This window comes from Ambystoma mexicanum, chromosome 3q (assembly GCF_040938575.1).
Source record: "Ambystoma mexicanum isolate Mex_15411 chromosome 3q, UKY_AmexF1_1, whole genome shotgun sequence".
NCBI classification, from domain to species: domain Eukaryota; kingdom Metazoa; phylum Chordata; class Amphibia; order Caudata; family Ambystomatidae; genus Ambystoma; species Ambystoma mexicanum.
Genome location: NC_090926.1, coordinates 793,314,043 through 793,326,631, shown reverse-complemented (window position 1 = coordinate 793,326,631; position 12,589 = coordinate 793,314,043). Strand labels below are relative to the sequence as shown.

The following is a 12,589-nucleotide window of genomic DNA, read 5'->3' as shown; positions in this document are numbered from 1 at the left end:
ACCTGAAGGTTTGTTTGATGGGTTTCTGCTGCGAGTGCTTGACTGGGATGGTGTGCAGGATGTTGAAAGGCAATTTCAGGTAGTCAGACCGGTCAAGCGGGACAGTAGAGCTGTAGTAGAGAGAAGGCAGTGCATTGATGATTAGGTCTTTCGTGTGAGGCTGAGGGTGTCGAGAAGGCAGAGGAGAGCTTCCTTCATTGCTAGTAAAAGCAAAAGGGTATTGAAGCAATGAATTGATAATAGCACGCAAATAAAAAACAATTGACTTCTTAATAACACATCGATAATCCCCTATTTCCACACGTCTCCATCGCCGGACTTTCTCAATGGCAATTGCTCTTAAATTGTCTTTGTTGTCATTCTGGTGACTATGGGCAGAGGCATGGAACTCGTCTGTTGCTGAGTGTTTTACACTATGGTTAGGAGTCTATATAGTTCCTAGGATCAGGGTCTAAATTAAGAATGCCCATTGTTTGTTCAATATATTTGAATTCTTTTTCTTTTTTTTCTTCTCTCCCTCTCCCTCTCTCTCTCTCTCCCTCTCTAGGCCTTATATTGTCTTAGCCAACTTCTGTTCTCTACGCCTGCTTCTCTTGCTCCTGCTAACTGTTACTACACCAACTCTATGGAACAACTCCCTTCCTTCCACAGAGACAAGTGGTGTATGCCTCATTTTATACTGTGTATGTCACAGGGATTGTTCAAATAAGAGCTCTGATTGGTGGGCCTATTTCCCCATTCACCCTCGCAGCCCTACAGATAAGGGGTGTATCAGACACTTGTACTCCCTCTACATAGGCAAATATTCCTCAAAAATAAAAATAGGGAGCAAAAATACTACCAACAAAAAATAGGAAACAGACACGTGCCCCTGCTTGCACACACGCAGTACAATGGATATGTTTGGACCAATAGTGCACGTAGTAGTAACACAGGATGAAACTACTATTATAAGTGCCTGATCAGAAGAAGTAAACATGTATCTTTTAATGTGCATGAATAACTAGGTTCAAAGAAATTATTATTACAAAAACATTTCCGTTTTCCAGTTAAAACATATGTTTACTCGCTTATAAGATACATTAATTGGGAATTCGACTTACATTTTTACTCCTAAAAAATAATTTTACTCACATCTTTAAAAAATAGGGAGTAAAATACTCCCACTTCCACATCTTATCTGGGGCACTGCACCCTGGGTCTTGTGATTGGTTTGGGCTTTGCTGTTCCACCTCCTCCCCAGTTATGTTCCCTCTTTTCCAAGGATAATCCATTGTGGAGCTTTTTGTAATGTATCAGGTTTATTAAAGAGGCTGTCTTTGTGGCCGAGGCATATAAAGGCTGTCTGGTAGCTTGGGATCAGGCCCGCACACTATGGGGGGGGGTGTGGAGTCCTGCACCTTTGTCTTCACCAACTGAACTTGCTAGCTACGTGTTTGATCCACACTGAAATGTATGCCCTGTTTATTTCACCAGCTTCTCAGAGTCCCGCTTTTCCTCGGGATATGTTCCACGTTCCATTCTGGGGCTTCAGTGCCCAAGGTGTACCCAATGATGTATCCTCTCAGGATGATGGCCAATTTAGTGTGCATTGTATACTTAACCAAACTTTCCCGATTATCATATTTACAGGGCTTCTGCTTCCTAACACTATTCTCATATGAATGTTTGACCTCCCTCACTTCTCATGCAGCGCATGGCATGGTAGGTTACATTGGGGGGACCTCCCTGTTGGGATGAATGCAGGGTGCATAGTCAACAGTTGAGGGCAGCCTGGGGGATCTCTCATATTCCAGCTTCAGGGTGGCATGATGTAGCCGTTGGCTTCCCCTGGCCACCACAGTCCCAAACTACCCAAACTCTCTCGTCCACCAGACCAACTCTTTCACAGCAGGTGGTCTTAGGAACAATATAGCACCCGGTATTGCTGGTTGGGGAAAAAGAGGCATTTGACTTAGCTGTATATGTGGTCCCAGTATAGTAAGAGCAGCAGTGCTGCCAGATGGGATTGAGGTGGCCTGACGAAACGGTATAGGTACCAGTACAGAAAAATCAAAGGGTGGTGTGTGTAGAGAGGAGAGTGCATTGGCAGAGCTGTAGTGGTTCCTTACACCCCATTCTTACGTATACTCTGTTTAGTCTTTTATTTGGGCACATTTATCTACTTGATAAAGTGAAGGGAACCCTGAAACACGTTGAAGCATTACACCTCGAAACACGTTGAAGCATTACACCTCGACTAATTTGCAGTAGCACATGGGGTGTTTAAAATAAACGTAAGGAACTGAAAGATGTATGAAACACATTTCAATGTAGAATGAAAATAAAGACTTCTCTATGCGTTTACACGAGTGCAGGGTCTGCCTGTTTTACTGCAAGACGAGAACTGTACAGGCTACTGTACAGGAAAAGCAAAAGGGGCTTCAGGCAGAGCCTGCACTGTGCTGTGGTCAGGCCACACAATTCTGCAGCCAAGAGAGAGAAAAAGGCTGCACTGCTGAACTCTTTACCTGCAATCATGACCTCAATCTCACCAAGCGTTGGATCCTCGGGGTCAGTGAGAAACAGGTTGACGTCGCCCACCATACAGTCATCTGTGCAGGCTGCATCCGCCCATCTCTTACTGTCCATTATAATGAAGGTGCATTCTAGGAAAAATTAGAAACAACAAAAAGCATGCATCAGATCCAGCAATCTTCTGAGCATCCCTCTGTGGTACAGTCCAGCTCCCCACCAACACCTAAGAACAAAATGTGTATCCCAGAGATACCAAGAAAAGCTGTCACACTATAGCAATTTATAGAAACTCATTTGATATTGCACAATCAAAATTTAGTGCCACCTTTCAGTACCAACGTCACTTCTATTGATGATGCATTAGGACTAGCTGGGCCACTACATAGCAGGAGACTGTACTAGAGCAGCGCGGCATATATATATGACATATGATATGATATGGAATTTATAACGTGCCTATACACAAGTGTTATATGAATCTGCATAATGATAGACAAGTACAATATTCTGCATTAGGCTGGAAGAGTGCATGAACTCAAAACCACCCACACAACCAACATTAACCACCACGTCCCAGTGAAGCAACGCACCCTCAAGCCTAAATCTTCTGCACCTTGGTACACTCAAGAACTCGACTTCAACAAATTAACCATCAGAAAACAAGAGAAGCCTTGGTGAAAATCTTGCTGCACACCGGAACTCGCCCTCTTCAAGGAACTACGTGCTTCACGCAGACGGTTGATCACCGCTGCCAAGGCCAACTACTTCCAAAACACAATAGCCACGGCCAACAACGAAAGCAGAGCCCTCTTCAAAGCCATCAAGCACTGCATCAACACTCTACCCGACCCACCCGTACTGCACTGCATTAAGAAATGTACCACCATCAACTTTTTCTTCATCAATATGATCAGCATGATCCGCCAACACATAGACACCAACACTACAACTAACAGCACAATACACATCCCATCTCGCAAAACCACAACTACCTGGACAGCTTGCAAGACACTCACTACAGAAGACCTCACTGGCATTCTAACATCGCTCAAGGCCACATCGTATGCAGACAAAATCCTCCCTGGCTATATGATCAAGACACTTCAAACTGAAGTACTCCTCCCTTACTTGACAATCATCAACAGCTCCCTAAAACAAGGCACATAGCCCAGACCTTGAAGACTGGACAAATCCTCCTGCTTCTCAAGAAACTAACACTGAACCGTGACAACCTTAGCAACTACCACTCCATCACCCATATTCCCGTCCTAGGTAAAATTCTTGAGAAAGCAACTCTTCCAACACATCAAAGCCAACAATCTGCTTCAGCCCTACCAATCTGGCTTCAGACCCCGATGCAGCACAGAAACAGCTACCATCAAGATGATCGTGATGCCCTTAAAATCCTTGACGGTGACCACCACACACTCACCAACAATCTACATTGCCACATGGGGATCAGTGAGATTGTCAGCTGGCTCAAATTATTCCTTGCTAATTGACACCAGTTTGTACCAAAGGGTTCCCTCCAGATCAACAACTGTCCCCATCTTATCCTCTCCCCTTTGACCGTCAATCTTTACTTGGAACCGATTGGAATCCTCCTCACTTCAAACAACATCCACATCCACCAATATTTAGATGGCACACAGCTCTAACATAAGTTATTCTACATTGAAGACATCCACAGGCTCATGGCCTGCCTGTGATGGATCCAGTCCTGGATGTGCAGTGCTTACATGAAACTCAGTCCATTCAAGAGTGAATTCCTATTGCTGACCAAAAACACACAACACCCGGACATCCAGACTTTGCTCTCTGCTATGCACCTCGAGGGCTGTGCCATGTCCCTTGGGTTGACATGGACAGACACCTCTCCCTCAAACAGAACTTAGCAAGGAAGACACAAACAGCTCTGCACAAACTTTCTCTCCTGAGGAGAATCAAGCCCTTCATCCCAGAAAACAATTTCAGATCCACTGTCCAAGCCTTGGTCCTCTCCCACCTGAATGGTGACAATGGCCTTTTGGAAGGCTTTCTGCCAACTACCCTTGCTCCCCTGAGATGTGTCCTGCATGATGCAGCACGACTCATCAAAGGACTATGCAAATTCAACCACATCTCCCGACCCACACCAAACTGCACTGGCTCCTGTTGCAAGCCTGCTTCATCATTAAATCCTGCTGCATCATCTACAAGGCTGTCACCCTGAAGCTATTTCACTGCGAAACTCAGTATCTCCGGAGGCCTACGATCCACCAGAAGTAAGGACATGTGTAGACTTGAACGCTGTCCGTGCAGGAAGGAAAATAACAGAACACAGGCCTTCTCTGTGTATGTTACGCTCACCTGGTATCCACGGAGACGCCACTCAGCCCGGGTCGGTTGCCGGAATCTTCTCCTCAACTTTCCTGGATGTTGTCTTCGGTGGATGTCCAGCCTGAAACACAGGAGGGCTGGGTTGAAGACTGGCCAACTGGGGTACGTATCCTCCCACCACCACTTTTGGTTTCAGCCCCTCTGGGCCCTCTCCTCACCTTGTTGCGGTATTAGGCGTGCTCTCCGTCCTACCTTTTTAGCAGGGGCGCGTTGTCTTCAGTGGGCGTGGGCGACCGAGTTACTTCACTGGCGCGTGCCCGTTTAAGTGTCTCCAAGGTAGGTCGTATTGCAGCAGTTCTGTATAGCGCTGTTATCCTTGCCTGCCTTTCTGGTGATTATTAACGTCTTTCCTTCTCCCTAGGTGTGCAGCGCTTCAGCGTGGCGCACCTTGGTCGAGTTGGGCCTTGCTGGTAAATGATGGCACGCGATGAGCGCTATGATGCAGTAAGTAAGCGCTATGCACAGCGCTGTTTTGTCTTGGCTAATCTGTGTTCTTTCTTCCTTACAGGTCGCTGTGCTTCTCCAGTGTGTGTGGAACTCCGGAGCGATGTCGGCCGGGAGGCGACCAGCCAGGTAAGCTTCTTGTGCTGTTCGTAGCTTAGCAATGCCAGAGTATGCCTTTTCTAACATCGTCTTCTCCCTTTCTCTTTCAGGTCTTTTGATCTGGAAGGTATGCAGTGTCCAGAAGAAGCCGTTCACTGGAGCTGGGAGTGGATGACAGGATGGAGATTGCAGGTAAGATGCTGCTAACGGTGTCCCTTTTGTCTCCTCTGCAGGTTTGCTTCTCCGAGGCTCGTGGGTTTCACAGGTTTCACAGGACACGGTGAGCGTTACGTTGCAGTCTGCAAAGTAACGCGAAGCGTGCTTTGTTGCTTGGGTGTGGTTTAAATAGCCTCAACAAAGTAGTCCAGGTAAAGTAGTCCCAGGCCACCACACCCAAAACACTATACCGCATAACTTGGTTCCTAGGAACCAAGCTATATGAGTGCCTCCATGTTAGCTGCAGGCCCAATGAAAAAAGTAGTCCCTTTTACACATGTTCTCCTTAAAGGACACCAGAGGTGCCAGGACTGATTCCAAGAGAGTCTTGGGAGTGGATACCAGGCCTTCAAGGCCTTAATGGAGCCGTGAGCCCTGATCCTACCTGGCAAGTGGACTTGCCAGTGGGGGTCTGGGGTGAGGGTCGTGACAGTGTATGCCCCAAGACTCTGGAACTTCCTCCCCATCAATACTTCTGACTCACCCCCTCGCTTCCACAGTTCAGGAAGGAGCTCAAGACCTTCCTCTTCAAGGAATGGCTCCTCCCTAACACCTAGATCCATACACCGTCCACTCTCCCCCAAACCTGAGAATGGGTGATCTGATCCCTACAGTTTCCTCCCTTGGTTGCTTGAAGATCCACTGCTGACAATTGCCCGCCCCCCCCCTGCTGTTAAATTCTCACGCCCTTATTTCTTTGCTACGTAACCTTGTTCTTTCCTCTATGATTGTAAAGCGCTCTGTTGCTTCCAAAAGCTAGGTCTGCGCTCAATAAATTCCCTAATAATAATAATAATAATCATCATGAAAGCAAGTTGGCACATAGGATTGCCCAAAAACACAGGGTGGCATGAAGAAGGGCCATGAGGGCCGACGGGACTGTAAAAAAGAGCAGGCTTGCAAGTCTGTGTCCAAGTACATAATGGCACGGAGGGTTGCCCAAGAGGGGAGTCAGGCACATAGGATAATGAAAAAGGTCATGGGCTTGTTAAAAAGGGAAGCTGGTACATGGTATTGTGCCAAAGTACATAATGACACAACATATTGAACAAATGGCTAGGCTGACATTTGGAATGATCAAAACTAGCACTCTAGCATATCGACATGAGTGTGCACATGGGCAGCTGGCTGCATAGGATGCATAGTACTGTGCACAACGCCAGCAAATGTATTAGCTGCCATATGTGATTAAGAATAAGTACAGACTGGCTCAATGGACTGAGTGCAAAAGCAGACGGACACATGGAAGGAGCGCATCAGGTCAGGGTAGCACATGGAATTGTGCACAAAAAGCAGGAAACAACCCCATTCCTTTAGGAACTCATGTGTTTATTGGTGAAACCATGTATTACACTGTGGGAGATATATTCTTTTGTTTGAGACTTGTGGTGACACCATACATTACATGATGGGAAAATGCTGCTTGTCCCTATTTCAGGATGAATATGTCTAGGTTTCTTACTGTCTGTATCATCCCGCCAGCTGCGCTGCATGTCATATTCCTGCTCCAGCGTCAGGGGCTCAGAGGCAGTCAGTCTCTGCAGCTCCTCTGACTTCATCCACTCATGATACCTGTGAGCAGAAAGAGGAAGAGAAGTCAGGCCGGTGTAATGATGAGATCCCTAGAAGCTCCTACCAAGATGATCAAAAATTGGAAATTAGTTGAACGACAGCAGATGAGGTCTGAAGTCTAGTGGCTGCAAACCTGAACTTTCACCGCAAACTCTCAATGCACACTACAGCACCACTTCTATGTAGTCAACAGCACCAACCAACCTCCAGTACTTGAAGTACCATTACACTGTTACAGGACGAAATCATCAATTACGATCTTCTCGCTGCTTGAAGGACACAACATCATGAAGCCTCACAGTTGACTTTATGGATGTATACCACCAATGACCACAGCAGAAGTTTTATGCCACTGTTGTTCCTTAGAAACCATGCCTGTAAAGTTTTTAGAATACATTTTACGGGCCCTTACAAAGCTTCAAACGGTTAACACTCTTATTAACCTGATGTCCTAAGTAAGTCCCTAAGTCTAAGGAGTGCAACAATCATAAAACCGATTTTGTTATCTCTAAGAACAATTCCAAAGAAGAAACAAACAAGGGCCCATCGAAATAAACACTTATCTGTTCCAGCTATCTGGCGCATTCCCTAGCTCTATGTCTGCAGACACCCATCATACTGAAGTCAGGAATATCATTTTATGTATACAGCCCTATCATTGAAAAGCAATGGAAGGATGTGTGCAGCAAATGGATAGTACATAGCAATAGTCAGTACATCATGTCAGTGCTGAGACACCGCAAGGTGTGGTTACAAGTGCGGCACGAGGAGAGTAATACAGATTCTCAAATGGGTGTCAAGCTTAAAATCTTCAGTATCTAGTGTCTCCATTTCCTGGCAGTTACATAATATTCACGTTGCTGCTAAGCGGCCCCATGCCATGCATTACATTATGAGCAAGTCCTGGCTTTTTGCTTCAATGCAGGAGCTTGTAGGCCCATACTTACAATGGGAAAAACTAAACTGCGAGTCCCAGTATGCAATGGGCAAAGACAGGACTGGCTCAAATATTCACGCATGACATGAGCCACTTGGCAACACGGCTCAAGTCGAGGGTACTCACGGGTGGACTGAGTTCCCCCACTTTTTTCAGAGGGCACCGTGATATGCTAATTTCTGGTGATGCCACATTCAAATGGTATGTTAATGAGTGCCCCCACTTTTTTTTTAGGACCCGACCCCTGTTTGGCAGCTATGTATTCGAGTCTCAAGTGTTGCAATGGCATAGACTTAGCACGCAGGCATGATGATGTCACAGAGATGAAACGTGGGTTGGCCTGTGCTGTGATCTACCGGTCCATGTTCACACGGTATTGGCAGAAAATGCCGGAAAAAAACCCAGTATATATAAAAAAATTGAATTCGGCAACAAAAAAAAATATGCTAATGTGGATGAAGGGGAGCAGGGGTTGTGGGGGTGTCCCCCTCCCCCCTTGATCAACATTATGGGAATACAGGGGTTGCGGGAGTGACAAATAAAGTTACACAAAAAAAACAGACTGAAAGGAAAGCATGTTATCAACAGTAAGACAGACAAAAGTGACCACAGTTCAAGGGTGTTTATTGAACTTTAACAAGGGTGTGATGAACGCCTATCAAAACCCGAATCTACAGATGGGTGCAAGCTACGACCATCAAACAATAATAATGCAGTCCTATTGGAGTCTCGTCAAAATAAAAGGGCCTATACTAAAAATAAACTATTGCCAATCCGTACTGCTAAACATACATAGTGAGGGGTAGTGTTCATGAAAAATAAAGAAGTGTTCACAAAATGATATGCCAGGATGTTCAGGCCATTGGCCTCCCTTCCCCACGTTTTCAGCACGGGACAAGTCAGTTCACTCGAGCAAAGCACACACCCTGGCTTCTTCGGCACGAGGACACAGTTCCATTACCAGCATCAGGGCCTTCTGTGATGCAAATCTCTTTGCTTTTTAAAAGTTTCTTGACTGAGAGGGTCTGCTGTATAAGAACAAAATAAACATAACGTTCCTGTCCTCTTTGGAGTGTTCAATTTGGGTGTCCTACCCTGGATCCCCCTCAGCCAGACTCAGATCCCTTTTTATATCACAGTCAGTATCGTGGATCCCCCTCTTCCTGGCTCAGATCCCCCTTTTCCAATGTTTAGAGACGAAAGTGGATCAAAAGTGGTTGCTGTGGTGTTGGAGGTTGAGTTGTGCAGTATTTTTTCCATTGCAACAGACCAAAGCAGGAGCTACTAGACTGCACTCTGCAGCTTATCTATAAAGATCCAACTCTAGCGCGGAGCATGGCGTGGAAGAAAGTGGATCAAAAATCTTTGCTGTGGTGTTGGAGGTTGAGCTGTGCAGTATTTTTTCCATTGCTACTGACCAAAGGAGGAGCTACTAGACTGGACTCTGCAGCTTACCTATAAAGATCCTGGTCGCTGGTGTCCTGGAGTAGCTGGAGGCTCGCTGCGATATTGACAAACAATTGCTGCATTCTGTGAGTATATCCACAACAGATAAGCCATACGTGCTCACTTGCACAGGAAGAATTAACAGTAGGTGGCCGCCGAGGCTGCTGAGTGTTTGGGGCAGAGTGTTGGTGCAGCTGCTTGTCTCTAACAGAAAACTTTGTGCTAATTTGCAAAGTGATTACAGCAGTAAGGTGTGCTGAGGCCGGTGAACTTCGCGGGTATGTATTGTTTCCTCAGGCCGCAACAGATAATCTGGTAACTGTTATTTATACAGGAACAGCAATAGTAGAGACGAGCGACTCGAGAGGGCGCAGACCTGTTTTCGTCCACTTGCGTGACATTTAAAGTTATTCTACCCTATTGAGGGACTGTGTTTAACAAAGAACTGTTCAGTCTATTTTCAATAGGTTTTGTTTTCAGAGTGCTAGCGCAAACGTAGTTAAGGCCTTTGAACCCCGGCTATTGGTAATGAAGAAGGGGTGAGGAGACAAAACCGTATTAATTCAACGTAAACCCAAACTGCGGTTCCGGACTTCTACTGCCCTTCACGTGGAGTGACTGCTGGACTTTTGGGCCTTTGAACCCTGGCCTACTAACCCTCAAGTGCTGTTGAGGCAGAGCGGCTACTGTGTTAAAGTATAAGACTTTTGGAGACTACGGTAATAGTTTGTGCCTTTGTTACAAATGGGGGTAACGTTGAGAAGCATGGGTTTGACTGAAGAGCCCGATTCAACTTTACAAAATAACGATAACCCCATGGAAATCCCAGGAAAGGGGAAGGGATCAAACCTAACAGATGAATGACTCCCCCTAGCCAGTTGGGGATGGCAAGGACCTTTCTGGATGAGAGTGAAGAAGCAAACAAACATGGCAACTGAAGAACATGAGACTGCGGCACTTCTATCAACTAAGCAGGCATAACCAATATTGGGGGTTATAGGTAACATTAACCACATTTTGACCAACCCGAAGGAAATATAGGAAGTATACTGAGTGGTGATATGATGTAGGGGGGAGACTTGGTTTTTGATGTGTCTATTTTGGCGCTAGCTATTTCCCAGGAGTTGGGGAAACGTGTGAGGTTGTCTTTGGACTTTAAGCCAACCAATGATCCATCCCAGAATCCCCCGCTTGAGATTTGGGCCTTACGGAAATAATGTTGCACCAACCAATAGACAACCCCTATGACAGATCAAAATGGATATGGTTGGGTCCCAAATAATGACCAAATAAGGGTGACCCTGGGTGGGAGTGCTTGGGTTCAGTCCTTCCCCGAGGACCAGGCTCCAAGGGTGGTGGGCCAGGCTGGGACTGCTGGGGATTCACCAAAAGTAGTTGATGAGTTGTTCTTTCCAATTCTTGCCCAGCTTCTTGATTCCATGGACAGAGGGTGGGACTCTCTCAACTTTGAAATACGTGATCTTAGACAGATTTTGAAGGAATTGGTTGGGAAGGTCCATTTCTTGGAGAGGTACATAATTGCTAATGCTCACTAAAAAGTAAGTGCCTGATGTGGAGGTTGAGCTCCAGGGAGGCTTGGAGATAGATAAGGAGGTGGTGATGGAGTTAGCCAAGCCCCCTGGTGGGACAACTGATCAGCTTCAGCAAATGGAGATTACAATAGATGACCCGCTCCCGCCAGTTTCCATTCTGGGGATGGACCCTGATTTGGCTAACGTAATTGTATGTAGCAGCCCTAAGGAGCCAGTGCAGCCAGCTAGAGGTCCCCCGATTAAAGAAAAGTTGGGGCCACAAAAGAAAAAGAATAACAATTGTAAGTTACCACCTAAACAAAACAATAGGGGATCCTGTAAATTCTTGGCTAAATTAAGGGTAGATAGAGGCTGACAAGCAAATGGCAGACGTAAAGGCAGATCATGAGTGAAAGAAAAGACTTCTTTAAGTGCAAGAAAGCGGGATCCAAGGAGCTTGTGAGGGATCAATTGCACAGGTTGGGCACAGGAGCACACGTCAATGGCCCGTATGCTACCAAGCCATTGGAGGACAGTCCATCCTTTGATTTAAGCAACAGAGTTTGGGTATTCCAAAAAGCAAACAATTGCTGGTAGATACTGCTCCTTCCTTTAATCCTAATATCAAGGGATGTAGACCCAATGCACAGTTAAGAGTACCCGATGGACTCCCTCAAAAGAGGCAAGTTCCGGAGAAACAGATTTGTATCTATTTGAGCTGGCTTTTTGAGAGCTCTAACAGGTACCCACTGGATAGGCATTATATCTTGTCTCTGATCTACAAAATCCCTAGCTTGAGGCTGGTAACTACAGGTGACATTACTATTGTCGAATTCCTTCACGAAGATTGCCTAGATGTGGTAACACTTTATTTAAGGTCACACATTATCAAAAACGCTATTTTGGTTTGGCCGACAATGAGCGCTTTCTGTCACTGGGATTTGAAGTGGTTGATGTAGGGACCTTGATCATTTCTAGGTTATCCCCGGTTCAACAAGGAATGGAAGGCAAAGATGGTGGGTCATACTTTGCCCGACAGGTTAAAGCGAGCAATCCATAGGTATAGTCAAAAGACCCTAAAAATTATGTAAATAATGGTTGGAAACAAATCCAAGAGCTGAGGATTGAGGGGTGAGCAAAGACAGGTTACGAATCCCGATTGTCAAACTGGGTAGTGGCCTCCGGGAATTCTAGATGCTTCAGAAACATAATTAATAATCAGCATTTGTTTGCATCCTTTGACATAATTTGCCTGCAGGAAAGCTTGCTGCTGGATATACCGTTTATAGAAGGTTTTGATGTAGTGCATATTGAAGCTTTGCGAGGTATAAGAGGGGGCCTTACAGTGGCATTCTGACAGCAATAAAGCAGAACCAGGGTTTGGCTATCCATAAAGTTGACTCTGGTAGGAGAGATATGTTGGTGTCCTTGTTGGAATGGCAGGTGG

The 12,589-nt window shown here is 45.8% G+C and overlaps 1 protein-coding gene across 2 annotated transcripts in view; it reads right to left on the bottom strand.

Moving 5' to 3' along the window:
- The window catches only part of NAT9 (N-acetyltransferase 9), a 188,078-nt gene that overhangs the window by 137,560 nt on the left and 37,929 nt on the right, over positions 1-12,589 (bottom strand). For both annotated transcript variants that reach the window (XM_069654863.1, XM_069654862.1), the window contains exons 2-3: positions 7,118-7,227; positions 2,511-2,648 (exon numbers count right to left, since the gene is read on the bottom strand). In XM_069654863.1, the coding sequence (XP_069510964.1) occupies positions 2,511-2,648; positions 7,118-7,214 (235 nt within the window). In that variant the 5' untranslated portion in view covers positions 7,215-7,227. The remainder of the gene's footprint in view (positions 1-2,510; positions 2,649-7,117; positions 7,228-12,589) is intronic.